This window comes from Falco biarmicus, chromosome 3 (assembly GCF_023638135.1).
Source record: "Falco biarmicus isolate bFalBia1 chromosome 3, bFalBia1.pri, whole genome shotgun sequence".
Taxonomy (NCBI): Eukaryota; Metazoa; Chordata; class Aves; order Falconiformes; family Falconidae; genus Falco; species Falco biarmicus.
The window spans coordinates 102,534,822-102,547,642 of record NC_079290.1 but is presented as its reverse complement, the minus strand read 5'-3'; the positions used below and the strand labels follow the sequence as shown (position 1 = coordinate 102,547,642).

Below are 12,821 nucleotides of genomic sequence, written 5' to 3'. Positions count from 1 at the left end.
AAACATGGTACATTGTTCTTATTAACAAGCTCCGGCTACACGGAGCGTAACCCTAACGCAGGCAAGCAGGTAACAGCCTGCTTCCACGGCCCCAGCACCGCGGTGGCCCCAGCACAGCTCACGTGGAGCCCCGCAGAGCGCAGAGTGGGGCGAAGGCGGTGCAGCTTGAGGACGCTTCAAGGCCTAGCAGGCGCAGTGCCCCTTGCCCCCACCCTCTCCGCCTCCCAGCAGTCACGCTTTGCCAATGGCACGGTTAACTCCGAACGGTGACCAAGCAGTGAGGAGCAACACAGGCGAGGAAGTGAAGTCCCGCAAGTGATGAGCGGCACTGGAGGCAGCAGTCTGCATATGCAAAGAAGTCAATCAATACTTTCAGTCTTACTGTTTTCTCAGTGTTCTAATACACTGGTATAAATCTAGTATTCTTCCAGTTTTCTATATATGAAAGAAAACTGAAAACCTCAGTTCCTTTATGTGGAACTATCCTTTTTCCATACTAGTCATCTGAGGGTTGAAATCACTACTTCCACACTTTTGCTATTTCAGTGAACGGAGTTCCTGGTAACGACAGTAGGTGGATATTCTTTCTGTCTCAGAGAGGACACAAATTTTGCTTTTGGTTTGCCAAAACACAGCTGGCCATTCCCAAGCATCAGTGTTCCTATATTCTGATCCCAGTTTTGGAAGAACAAGGGCAGCTCCTCTGCTGTTTAGCCCTTTCTTTCCCAACTTTTTGGGAAAGACTGCTTGTGTCCACTTCCTTTACCTACGACTGTTCGAACTGCTGGAGACATTCTGGTCCTTGGGAGATGCTACTCTATTTTCCATCTTTTGCTGCTTTCCTTCCCTCGCTCAGAGATGAGAGCACATGGAGAGAAAAGCACCAATACCACATCACTTGTATTTCTTCCTGGCCTCATCCCAACAATTCTCCTACCCACCAGGAGGGATCTGCGTACTTCAAGGGGAGCTGGTGGTTAAGCACTTCCTGGGACAGGAGCTCTGGGTACAGGGGACAAACTAAGTTTGGGGACTACTTACTACCTGTAGGTGACAGCTTTCTCAATTTCATTCCACACAAAGAGGAGTTTTTGGGAGGATTATGCACAGCAGACCATACTCCAATAAAAAGTGCTATAAACCCTTTTCTTCTTTGAATCCATGAAATTTGTCATTAAGAGCTACATAACAGTTTTCAAGGTCCTGCTTTTATCTGAGGCCCTACAGGCCACAGAGCCATAGAAAGCTATTCTTCTGAAATATATTATAAACATCAAATTATCAATTTAATAAGAAAAACATGCAAGTGAAGTTACTGGCCCCTCTCATAACAGCGCAGCAGCAGGACACATCCACTGCCTTTCTGAAGCTCTGGGTAACAGCAGATTCTTGTTTGTGTGACCGGGGCGTCTCACGGAGCATGTCCTTCCCTCGCCCTGGGCCGCATGCAGGCTCACGATGGGATGCCACTCCTGTGGAGGCGGCCGGCGGCACAGTGCAGCAGCTGCTAACGTTAGCACAGGTACTCGGGAACAGAAAGGCACGTCCGACTGGGGCATGCCACCCCTGGAGGTGGCACAGCTACGCATGGCTTACTAATGAACTACAAGATGGTGGCAACCAGATTTAAGGATGTTCGAAAGAGCCTGTCAGTGCAGGAGAAGCGTGTATTTGGGGTACTGAGGATGCTGTGCTGCACGGGTAAACGGGGACATAATACGAGTTCCTGGGAACACGTGGATGTGCTCCAGCCACTCTATTTCACTCCAAATAAAGAAGTGGATGTGGGGGTGTCCCTTTTTAGGAAATATTTTTCAAAAATTCTTCTCATAGAGTGGGTGAGAGAGAAGGACAAGCATAGAGAAGCCTTTTAAACGCAGAGGAGTTTGGTCACAAAACACCAGGAAGAGAAGTTTTATGGGAGGAGAGAGGGAGGTATCTCAGTTTACCAGAATATAAATATTTTTTCGTTACTTCAAGGCTCACCAGTGAGGTCATTTTCAAATAACCATGGGCAACACACACACACACAAAAATACCAGTTCTTAGATTTTAGTTTAGAAACAACCAACCAACCAACATTTACAAAATCAGCAAATCACCAACCACAAGACATGTCGTATCTGACTTCAGACTAGTTAAGGATTAGGGAAAAACCAGCATTACTATTTCGATGAACACTGCATGGTTACTATGAAGTTTTACTTCTGATGTTAAAATGTAATGGCAGATGTAGAATTCAATAATATAAGACAAAAAAACCCCAAGTGTTTTCAATGCTGATTGTAAGGATTAGCAACATAAAAACTATTTCTGTCCTAATCTGAAGCACACTAGGCAGATTACATGCCACAGCTCCTCCACAGAGGCTAGTGATTTCTCAGAAGTTCTATTTCAGATAATTCATACTCATTTTGATGCATTATGTACATTCTAAGTGTATATCTATATATACTGCATGGTCCAAGTAATTTTAATGTCTCAATCTTAGCACACAAAATACACTGCCTTGAATTTATTTCTGTCTCCCTCCAAGCACATTGTGGTTTTTTCACTTTACCCCCAAAATCTGTTGCCACTGATAGAAATGGGTGACATTTGCAGAAGAGCTGTGCTAACAATCTTGCTTTCTATGAAGACCAGAACTGCAAGAGAATTCTAAATTCAGATGACAAAAACCCCCTATTACGCACTTTAACTAGGCAAGAATGAGAATACTGCAAAATGCCAGGCAAAATAAATAAATAACCTTAGTTTGTTAATTTCCCTCTTGGTTAATTAACACCTATAAATGACCTTTAGCATTGACAAGTCCAACTTCATCCAGAAAGCCAAGGTTTAAGAATATCTATCCAAATAGGATTGATTACTGATTACAGCATTGTGAGGAGCACAATTCAATCTGGTTTTTTTTTTAAGGCTGGAACTGCATTCCTGAGTAGGCTGATGTGACTGCCAATGAGGTAAAATACAGACAGTCATTACACTATAATAACGTTGATGTTCCCATTTCTACATTTATCTAAAGCAAAGACCATACATCATTTTAGACTGAAATTAAACCTTTTCAGAAATATTTTTTCTTTATATTGTTCGGAATTAAAAACATATTGAATTGATCCATTAAGAAAATTCTCTTCTATCTTTGTGTTTTTCAGACCGTGTCTGCATCCTTAGGCAATGAAACAATTTTTATAATTGTAATAAAACAACCAAGTGTTGACTTTAAGTTAAGAAATTGTTGCTTGAATGACTAAATACTTCAGCAAACACAATAAATCCTTCTAAGTTTAACACACAGATAAACCACATGCGTGAGCAGTTGCATATATTTCACAGCTTCTCCATGTGTAAGTTTGCTCAAACTTACTTCAGTTTTAGTCTCCTGCTCAGTGTTTGTAGAGCAGGTCTGCGTCTCTGAATTTTAATACTGGTTTAGTCAAAAAAGCAGAAAACCTAAACATTTGCCATTGGAAAGGCCCAGTTTATAGCACGAAGTACAGCAGTAACGTTATACTCCAGCAAGAAATACAACTGAAGCATCTACCTGTATTTCAGTGAAGAGAGGAATGATAAAAAAGTCAAGCCTGTGTATTTCTGGCTTATTTCTGGACACAGGAGTTTCAGTCTGGCAACATAAATTGAAAAGGACACATCTCAGTGTTTGCCTTCTCCCAAGGCCTGAAGACACAAGCATCGCTGAACCATACTCCCAACACAGCACATCAACATATTTTACAGGATAATCTCTAGAATATTATTATTGTTTTTAAAGAGCAAGAGAGACAGCGTGCTGCTTAAAACCAGTTCCAAATAGTACTTGGCACAGTTCTTCCCTAAAACAGAAGAAGGGCAGGCTTACCTCCTCTCCAGTTTGCAGCAATATCACAATTAATTTAATTTCAATTCTGTTTCCAGAACAGTTAGGTGCAGATTTATTTTTTATTAAATGTTCAAATCTTTCATCCCTCAACTATAACGTATCTTCTAATTTCAAGGACAGTTTCAGTCTCCCTTTGCCCTCCTTTGGGCTCCAATGCTACAAACCCTATCCAACAGGTAACCCTTATTGTCAAGCTTGAGAAAACACGGGAAGATCCCCCCTGCCAAGTACACTGAGCAGGAACAACCCAAGTAGTGCCTGTCCACCTGTCGCAAGGCCAGCTACCCAGAGTACCTACCACCTGCAGGCCCTACGGGACGGACGCAAACCAACCTCACCCCGCGGCTGGAGATGCACAGCCAGCGAGAAGCTAACTCCACAACAGGTGGAGTTAAAACTACATGTTAAAAAACATTGACAACCACTTTTCATGCTGCAGTACCGCATTTTGTCACTTACTCATCTGTAACAGCCTTAAGTGTTTTTCTGCTTTCAGTTTCCAAACCCACCCTTATGGTCATGTTACTTGTTAGCTACTGCTTTAAACAAGGATGTTCAGTCCACAGAGAGAAAAATCTCATGCCAATATTATTGTTGGGCAATTGGTACACACAGGACTCATTTACACATTTACAGAATAATGTGACAGCTGACACAGCGTTGATGCACTTGATGTAGAAAATAGGCTCTAGAGAAAGTCTTCACCTGCTCAGTGTAAGATTAATTTTTAAATTTTAGAAATATTCTATACAGCAACTACCAAGGCAGAGGCATTTAAAGCTGGTAACTTTACATATAATATATTAAGCCTTATTTTTTATATTTAGTAGATACCCATCAGCTAACTATGGTACAAAGAACTAAGCACCTCCATGGAACAAATGAATATACATATTCAGAACACTGAACATCTTAATGGGTCAATGACTCCTTGAAAGGCCTTTGGACAATGAATGAGTACAGTTTACTTCCACAAACATTACCTGGTTTTATTAGTGCCAGATAACATGCTATTTAAAAGCATGATTTCTAATTAGAATAGACTATTTCAGTTGGAAAATACATACAATGATCATCTAGTCCAACCACCTGACCAATAGTTAAAGCATGTTATTAAGAGCACTGTCCAAACACCTCAAACACTGACCGGCACAGTGCATCGATCACCTCTCCAAAAACCTTGTTCCAGGGTTTGAGCACCCTCTTGGTAAAGAAATGCTTCTTCATGTCCAGTCTAAACCTCCCCTGAATTGCTCCTGAGCTAATTATTTTAGATAGTGATGGAATAGCTAATCCTGGAGGTCATCTCAAAGCACGTGGAGGATAAGAAGATCATCAGGAACAGTCAACATGGATTCACCAAGAGGAAATCATGCCTGGCCAACCTGACAGCCTTCTGTGATGGAATGACTGGCTGGGTAGGCGAGGGGAGAGCGGTGGGGGTTGTTGTCTACCTTGACCTCAGCAAGGCTTTTGGCATTGTCTCCCACAACACCCTCCCCAGTAAGCTCAGGAAGGGCGGGTCAGATGAGCGGACAGTGAGGTGGTTTGACAGCTGGCTGAACGGTGGAGCTCAGAGGGCTGCGATCAGCGGCGCAGAGCCTGGCCGGAGGCCCGTGGCTGGTGGCGTTCCCCAGGGTCCGTGCTGGTCCAGCCCGTGCAGCTTACTGGCGATGAGGCTGAGGTGCAGACCGGCCCCTGGCACGTTTGCTGGTGGTACCGAACCGAGGAGCGGCTGGTGGCCCAGCAGGCTGGGGGGTCGGCAGAGGAGCCCCATGGAGTCCAACCACGGTCGGTGTCGGGTCCTGCCCCTGGGCAGGGACAGCCCCACGCACCAGCACGGGCTGGGCTGGCCTGCTGGGGGGCAGCTCTGCGGGGAAGGGCCTGGCAGTGCTGCGGGGGGCAGCACGTTGCCCCTGGGCCAGCAGCGTGACCTGGTGGCCAGGGGGCCAGTGGGACCCTGGGGGACGTGAGGAGAAGCGTGGCCAGCAGGTCGAGGGAGGGGATGCTGCCCCTCTGCTCTGCCCTGGTGAGGCACATCTGGAGTGCTGGGTCCAGTGCTGGGTGCCCCGGTTCAGGAGACAGGGAGCTACTGGGGAGGGTCCAGCTGAGGCTGTGAAGGTGATGAGGGGCTGGAGCATCTTCCTGAGGGGGAAGGGCTGAGGGAGCTGGGGCTGTTCAGCCTGGAGAAGAGGAGGCTGAGAGGGGATCCCATCAATGCCTACAAATACCTGAGGTGTCAGGAGGACGGGGCCGGGCTCTTTCCAGTGGTGCCCAGTGACAGGACAAGGGGCAATGGGTACAAACTGCAACACAAGAAGTTCCACCTGAAGAGGAGGAAGAACTTCTTTCCCTGGAGCCCAGTGCTCCATCACTAGGACAGGCTGGCCAGAGAGGCTGCAGAGGCTCCTCTGGAGACATTCAAACCTGTCTGGACGCGACTCCAAGCAACCTGCTCGAGGTGACCCTGCTCCAGCAGAGCCTTAGACCAGATGGTCTCTAAAGGTCCCTTCCGACCCTGACAGTTTGTGATAGTGTTCATATACTGACAGTGCAATATATGCCAGATAGTATTATTTGGATGTGGCTGTTAGTTTATGCATGTGCATGTATACATGTAATATTTTGCTTCTTAGTGCTTCATGAAAACGATTAAGTTTATTTAGGTTCCCAGCTTGTCTCAAAGAACAACACATTTAATTGTTAGCAGCTGTAACACTCATGCAAGCAAAGGTGGTACACGTATTGCCATAAGAGTAGAAACCATGCTGCAGCTTGTCAACACACTGCTGGATCTATTTTTTGTAGTTTTATCTGCTACTTAATCTTTTGCTGATGAAAATTTGGAGAAACTAATAATAGTAATTTTGAAGACATGAAGGAAATATTAGCCACAAATGTTTTCACCCTTTATCATAGTTTCTGTGTGAAATACTCATAAATAAAAAAATAATTTAAGAAGCCCTTATCCAATACACCCCCAGAATCTGTTGAATTTGGATAGTGTGTTACATTTACGCATATTACTCTATCAATCTAATATATTAAATAATTTCATTCTAAACACCTATGAGAATTATTTATTAGTCAGAAGCTGTTCAGAATTCTTACGAGAAAGATTCTGTTTGTAAAGGGCTCATCTTTGTATCAGATGGAACAGAAAATAATCACGCACCATGAACATTCTGGTTACATTTTACTCTTATTTTAAAAAAGTATGTTACAAAGATTAAAATAATAAAAGGCCATCTTTAATCCACATAATGGTACACATCACCTGTCTCTGTCAATGAGACATTTAAAAGCATCTCTTTATTAGAAACACAAATCAATACACTCAGGGGACTGCAGTAACTGCTTCAAGCAATTTGTATTATCATTTCATTCCTGATGATCCTACTCAGAGCAACTTATTATGAATGGCGTGAAAATGGCAACCTGTCACAATTGACTGTTTTCTAAACCTCTTGCAAGATTTTTTTCCTTTCTTAATATAATTATCTTCCTACTAAACACAGGTCTAGGTTGTAAGATACAGCCTACAACTGAAGTTTCATTTCTTGATAATTGAAGGCCCTCCCCAACTCACATTAGAAACATTACCGACGAAATGAAGAGCTATTTGCTTTGTTTTGAACTGAAAGAACCTTGTACAAAGGGAAGCACTCAAACTTCTGGTATCTTTTCAACAGACAAATCTCTTGAGAATGTTTTCATCGCTTACAAAAATCCCTGGAAGAGCATTCTGGGTACTGAGTGCACCTCAGTTACCTTGCTCTGCTTCTCTGGGAGCCCGAGTAAATTTCAGTAGTCTGTCATAGACATCCCTTACAACTACTGTGTAGCTTTGGCCAAACACTTTACAGTAAAATAATCAGAGAGAAGTGAAGTGGGAATGGATATTTAGCTGTGAGACAGAAGCACGACAGTCTGAAGATGCACGTTTATACTTTGAAGACAAGTATTTCCATTAGTACCTGTAACACTCCAAGCTAAAGGAAGAATAATTTTACTTCCAAAAAGAGACTAAGGCACAATTCACTTCTCATACCAAAGGTCAAGCCAGTTCAACACACACAACAGAGCAAGATTTTTGGGTTTAGGTACAGCTATTTTCATGAGAACCAAGTAGGAAATGCCCCAATGAGGCTAACTTACCTTATTCTTTGGATTGGACGTGTTCATTACACTTCGAGTCTCCTTGCCTGTGTAAATGACAACACCAATTACAGTTCCTGAAAAGCAAACAAACAAAAAGTAAAACAGATGTCTCAAGTAGTTCAGACAAGATTTGTCTGAATTAAAACTTGCAGTAATTTACAGTCCCTCAAACACATCCATTGTATTAAAAAGCCCATTTACGTAACATACATAGTATCAGTGTTGTTTTTCAGAATTGACTATGAAGGTTCATTACAACTTCTTTAATTAATATCCATAAACATGACAACATGCTTTACTCCTTTTTAAGAAAACAATACTTTCAATGTAACTGGTTAAGAACTTACATTTGGACATAAAATTGTCTCCAACTGTTTTAAGAAGTTTACACGGAGTGTGGATAACTTTGAGGAATACAAAACGAGTACAATGGTGCTGAATGCACCATACAAATTGCCAGTCATTTATAATGATGTAAAAACTAGTTCACCCAATTAACTACTCTGATAGAATCCCATACAAAAATATTATCCTGTTCATTAACTTATAAAAATGATTTGCCAGTTCCAATTATCTTTCAGTCAATTTTTACTGAATAGTATGGGAAAACTGGGCTTCAGCATCACTAAATTTTTTATATTAAATTTAAATTCAAGTTTTTATTAATAAGACACTATTGTATTTTCTAGCACAGGACAAAACCCTTATTTCTATTACTTTTTCAAGTGACCTGAAATGGCTTTATGGCAGCACAGCTGATAATGTGGTATTTTATGTTGTCTTAACACTATAAAGAAATAATTAACATAACTTGTCCGGAACACCCTGCTCAGAAAATTGTAAAACTGTAGAAGTATTACACATTTGTCTGACATTAAGTCACTGGCAATCAGGACCATGTGCAAGATCTGCCACCACCACCCGTGAGGTCTAAACAGGTCATGAGAAACGGAAGGCGCACACAAAGAAAAAAAGAGGATGGCAGTTAGCGATGTTGGCATTACAGAAAAGAAGTTTCATTTAGTCCAAAATGAGAATGCAAGTGAAAACTTTGCATCCACACACGAAAAAGTGATTCTACATTACATCTGGACAATTAAAAATTAGTTTTTGTATTATTTTCCTCTCCATACGAAAGCTTTTTCTGAAGACTTCCCTTGACATAACATTTTTCCCAAAGCCAGCCTCTGCTGTTTCACTGCAGTGCAATGTGCAGATTAGGGTATTAGTAACACACCCCCAACACACCCCAAAATTCCTCCTGACTTTCATAAAAGAACAGTCATTGATCCATCACGTCTGACCGCTCTCTGCTGGTGTCCAGCTGATGCCTACATCCCTTTGGGGCCCTTCACTTTGGAGCGATGCTCTGAGTCGAGCCCTACCCAGCGGCCAGAACGCACTGGCCGATGCCCTGCAGGAACCCCCTCCTGCACCCCCAGCCTCAGCAGCCCCACGGGTCGGGTCAGCTCGGGCAGACCTGGACTTCTCCCTTCCAGCTGGCACCTCTCCACTTGGCATCGCCTGCCTGGCTGTCGCAGCTCAGGAAAACAAGCTGTCTTGTATTTTGCTCCCTGAAAAGCTGGCTTCAGAGGTGAAAGTCAGGTAACGTCCATTCCGACTACTGCATTTTGATCATAGTTTTGCCTAGATCTGAGCTGCTTCTTTTGCTGAGGCATAGATCTTTGATTTTAAACTTCTGGGGCTGCTAGTTACCAGCAAAGCATCACTGCTGATTCGAGGGCTCCTCAGACCTGAGTTCCATCAATGCAGAACACTCCGAGCCCAACTGCAGTGCTGTCCCACAGCTGTTGCAGCAGGGACAGTTCTGGTGCTCTGGAGGGGGTTTTACCCACCATTACCTCTCGTTACCCTCAGCAAATCTAAGCTTGATGCCAGCTGGGAAGAAAGACGCACACGACGCATACTTGCAATGAACGTCACTGTGGTCACAGTAGCCAGAACCGAATCCAACGTGGGGGCTCTGGGAAGCATGGCCAGACGGCGACCTCAGGCTTGTTAAAAGCAACGACTCAAGTATTTTTATGTATGGGCCTCTCTGAAAACTGGCTCCTGTGTAAACTGGGCAACCACTGATAAGCAAGGGCAAAGTGGTTAACAAAGGAGAGAGAAGTTACAGGAGATACCACCAGAATAAACATGTGAGCTGGAAAAGAGCTACAAGAGGACCTGTGCAGAGTTAACACACACAATCTGGCATACTCTGAATCCGGGCTGTGATCATATTAATTTGTAGTATCTCCCACGCACGATGTAAGCTATGTAAAAACAGAGCGCTCTAATTAATTAAAATCACATGTAGGACTTGGCACAAAACAGTGCCTTTTACAGCTGTGCAGTTATACAAATTGTCCTGATTTTATCTAAAGTGACTTTTCAAGACTGACACCTGCCGAAATGAAAATTCCATTAATACAAATGTCCTCTTAATAGATATCTCAGCAGGGGTCTCAAAACTGCATTATCTTGTTTAGAGTTTGAACCACACTGATGATTACAGTAAATGGGGAGCAGACAGATACACCCATACTGTAGGGGACCTTCTGAGGCTTTTTAAAATGCAACGGCTGACGTTTTCCTCTCCCTTTCTGAAAGCAAATCAGTGATGTCACAAACACAAACGATCAGGAAGAGAAGAAATTTAATTAAAGATAAACTATTTTTTTATTTTATTTATGAAATAAAAATAAAATATAAACCAAAAAAAATAAATTAAGAGGTTTTCAGATACTTGGTGGTTTAAATTATTTTTTCGTACTTAAAACTGTTCCGTCAGCGATAGCATTTTTTCAGGGTTTCACTAACCACACCTTCCTTCCCCCTTCAGGCTCTACTACTAACTCCACAGAAATAACACAGATACTAAGAATGGTGCACAGACTCCATACCTCACCGCTACGTATCCGAAACTCACTGGGATGTTGCCTCTAAGTGAAAAAACTCAGAATATTTTTTGCTATCTCACTTATTAAAGAGTAACAAAAGGACGGCCGCACGCTTTGGACTTGAGGGGCTTTTGATTTCCACTCCAGCAGAGGCTTCCAGCGTGATCCCGGCAAATTAGTCTTTGCACTTTCTGTGGTCAGGATAGACATCGTGCACAGTCCCCAGGGCTGTCAGGGCTGTCCAGCAAGTGGCAGAAAACACTTCACATCTGGCAGCAGCAGCTACCCAAACTATCAATACTGAGACTAGAACATCTGCACATATATATTAGGTGTGACAAAATGGTAGGTTTTTTCTTTTCCATTTAGCTTATGGTTATTCTAAGGGGTAAGGAGATGTACTGAAACCAAGGATAGTAAACACCTCCCAAATGTATAAATTTGAGGAATCTCACTCTCCCAAACTTTATCTGTTGATATAAAAAAAGCTATGGAATAGTTTATTCTTAAGTTGTCTGATGCTACATGATTTTGTTGAACCAATTTATTAGTTCCCAAAATACAAAAAGAAAAGAAAAATAGTTCTAAATTATAACAAATATTTTTCTTGTTACTTGTACTGCACTTGCAATACATCCTTTTTTTTTATTTTTGCTGTAGAATCCATTATCGTAGTGTTCTAATATTTTCATGAGGTTTGGTTACCTGCATTCAACAGGTAGCTGCTAAGATTCCTTGAAACCTTCATTCACTTACATTGACTGTTACTGATCTGCAAGGTGATTGATTTGTGGTCTCTCTCCTCTAGAACTGCCAGGACATCAGCAACCAGAGCTCGAGTTTTCTGAAGGTGTTCCCCACATAATTCCCTGAACACTTTTCCAACCTGACCTTGAACCTCTGTATCACCTTGACAAATAGCAACAGCATGTGTCTCTCCCAGCTGGTGCAATGTGGTTTGTGCAATATGTCAAAGGGAATACCAGGAAATTCAGTATCTATTTAACTGCTGGAAGGAGGAAAATGGGAAGGAGAACCCTTCACCCAACAACTGTCCTTTTTTAAAATTAAGTGAGGCTTTGTATCTGCAACTTGGCTACATATTCCTTTCGTGGACATCTGTGATGTGGCTCCCTGTTTCCACCCCTGAGACTGACAGCATCAGTCAGTAACAGGCCAAGGCAACAGTGGGGTTGACCCAGAATGCTCTGTATCAACCCCCGAGGCGTCGCCAAGGCATAGCATCGTCCCAGGAGCAACAGACCACACATTTGCTTGCCTGAATAACACATACTGTCCACGCTGCTTGGAGTGCACTGGAGGAAGTCGCCTTCCAGGGTAGGATGGCTTAAGGGCTGCCACACCGAGAGTCTGAAAGGAAATGGAGATGTACAGGCAGCGCTGCAGGGCAGAACTCTACCCCACACCATCCAGGCACAGGCTACAAACCTACCTTCTTGAATTGAAGTGGCAAAGTAACAAAAGATGGGGCTTGCACACAGACATCATATACTTTGGGGTGAAAAATGCCTGCACGTAAGAGCACTGTGCATCGAGACAGTAAGGGGAATGCACGCAGACACGAGCATGGCTGAGGTGAGGCAGCCACCTGCAGAGCAGAACAGCACTCAGACTGCCACGTGCTTCGCTCTCCTGGAACCCGAGTGGTACCTGCCTGCAGAGCCGGGGTGTGGGCAGCATCTCCCACTGACCCGCACAGGCGGCAACAGCGTGTGCCAGGCCGTGCCAGGCCAGGGATGCCAGAGGGCCTGCAGCATCTACCGCTGACACCCTGCCCTGGCAGGCTTTGAGCAAGGCAGTTTCTGGGTGTCTATAATGCAGTTAGCCAGGGAGAAGTGTCTTATCAACAA

General features: G+C 43.3%; 1 protein-coding gene across 3 annotated transcripts in view; it reads right to left on the bottom strand.

Moving 5' to 3' along the window:
* The window catches only part of ATP9B (ATPase phospholipid transporting 9B (putative)), a 167,936-nt gene that overhangs the window by 67,652 nt on the left and 87,463 nt on the right, over positions 1 to 12,821 (bottom strand). For all 3 annotated transcript variants that reach the window (XM_056330216.1, XM_056330218.1, XM_056330217.1), the window contains one exon: positions 8,042 to 8,118. In XM_056330216.1, coding sequence (XP_056186191.1) covers positions 8,042 to 8,118 — 77 coding nt within the window. The remainder of the gene's footprint in view (positions 1 to 8,041; positions 8,119 to 12,821) is intronic.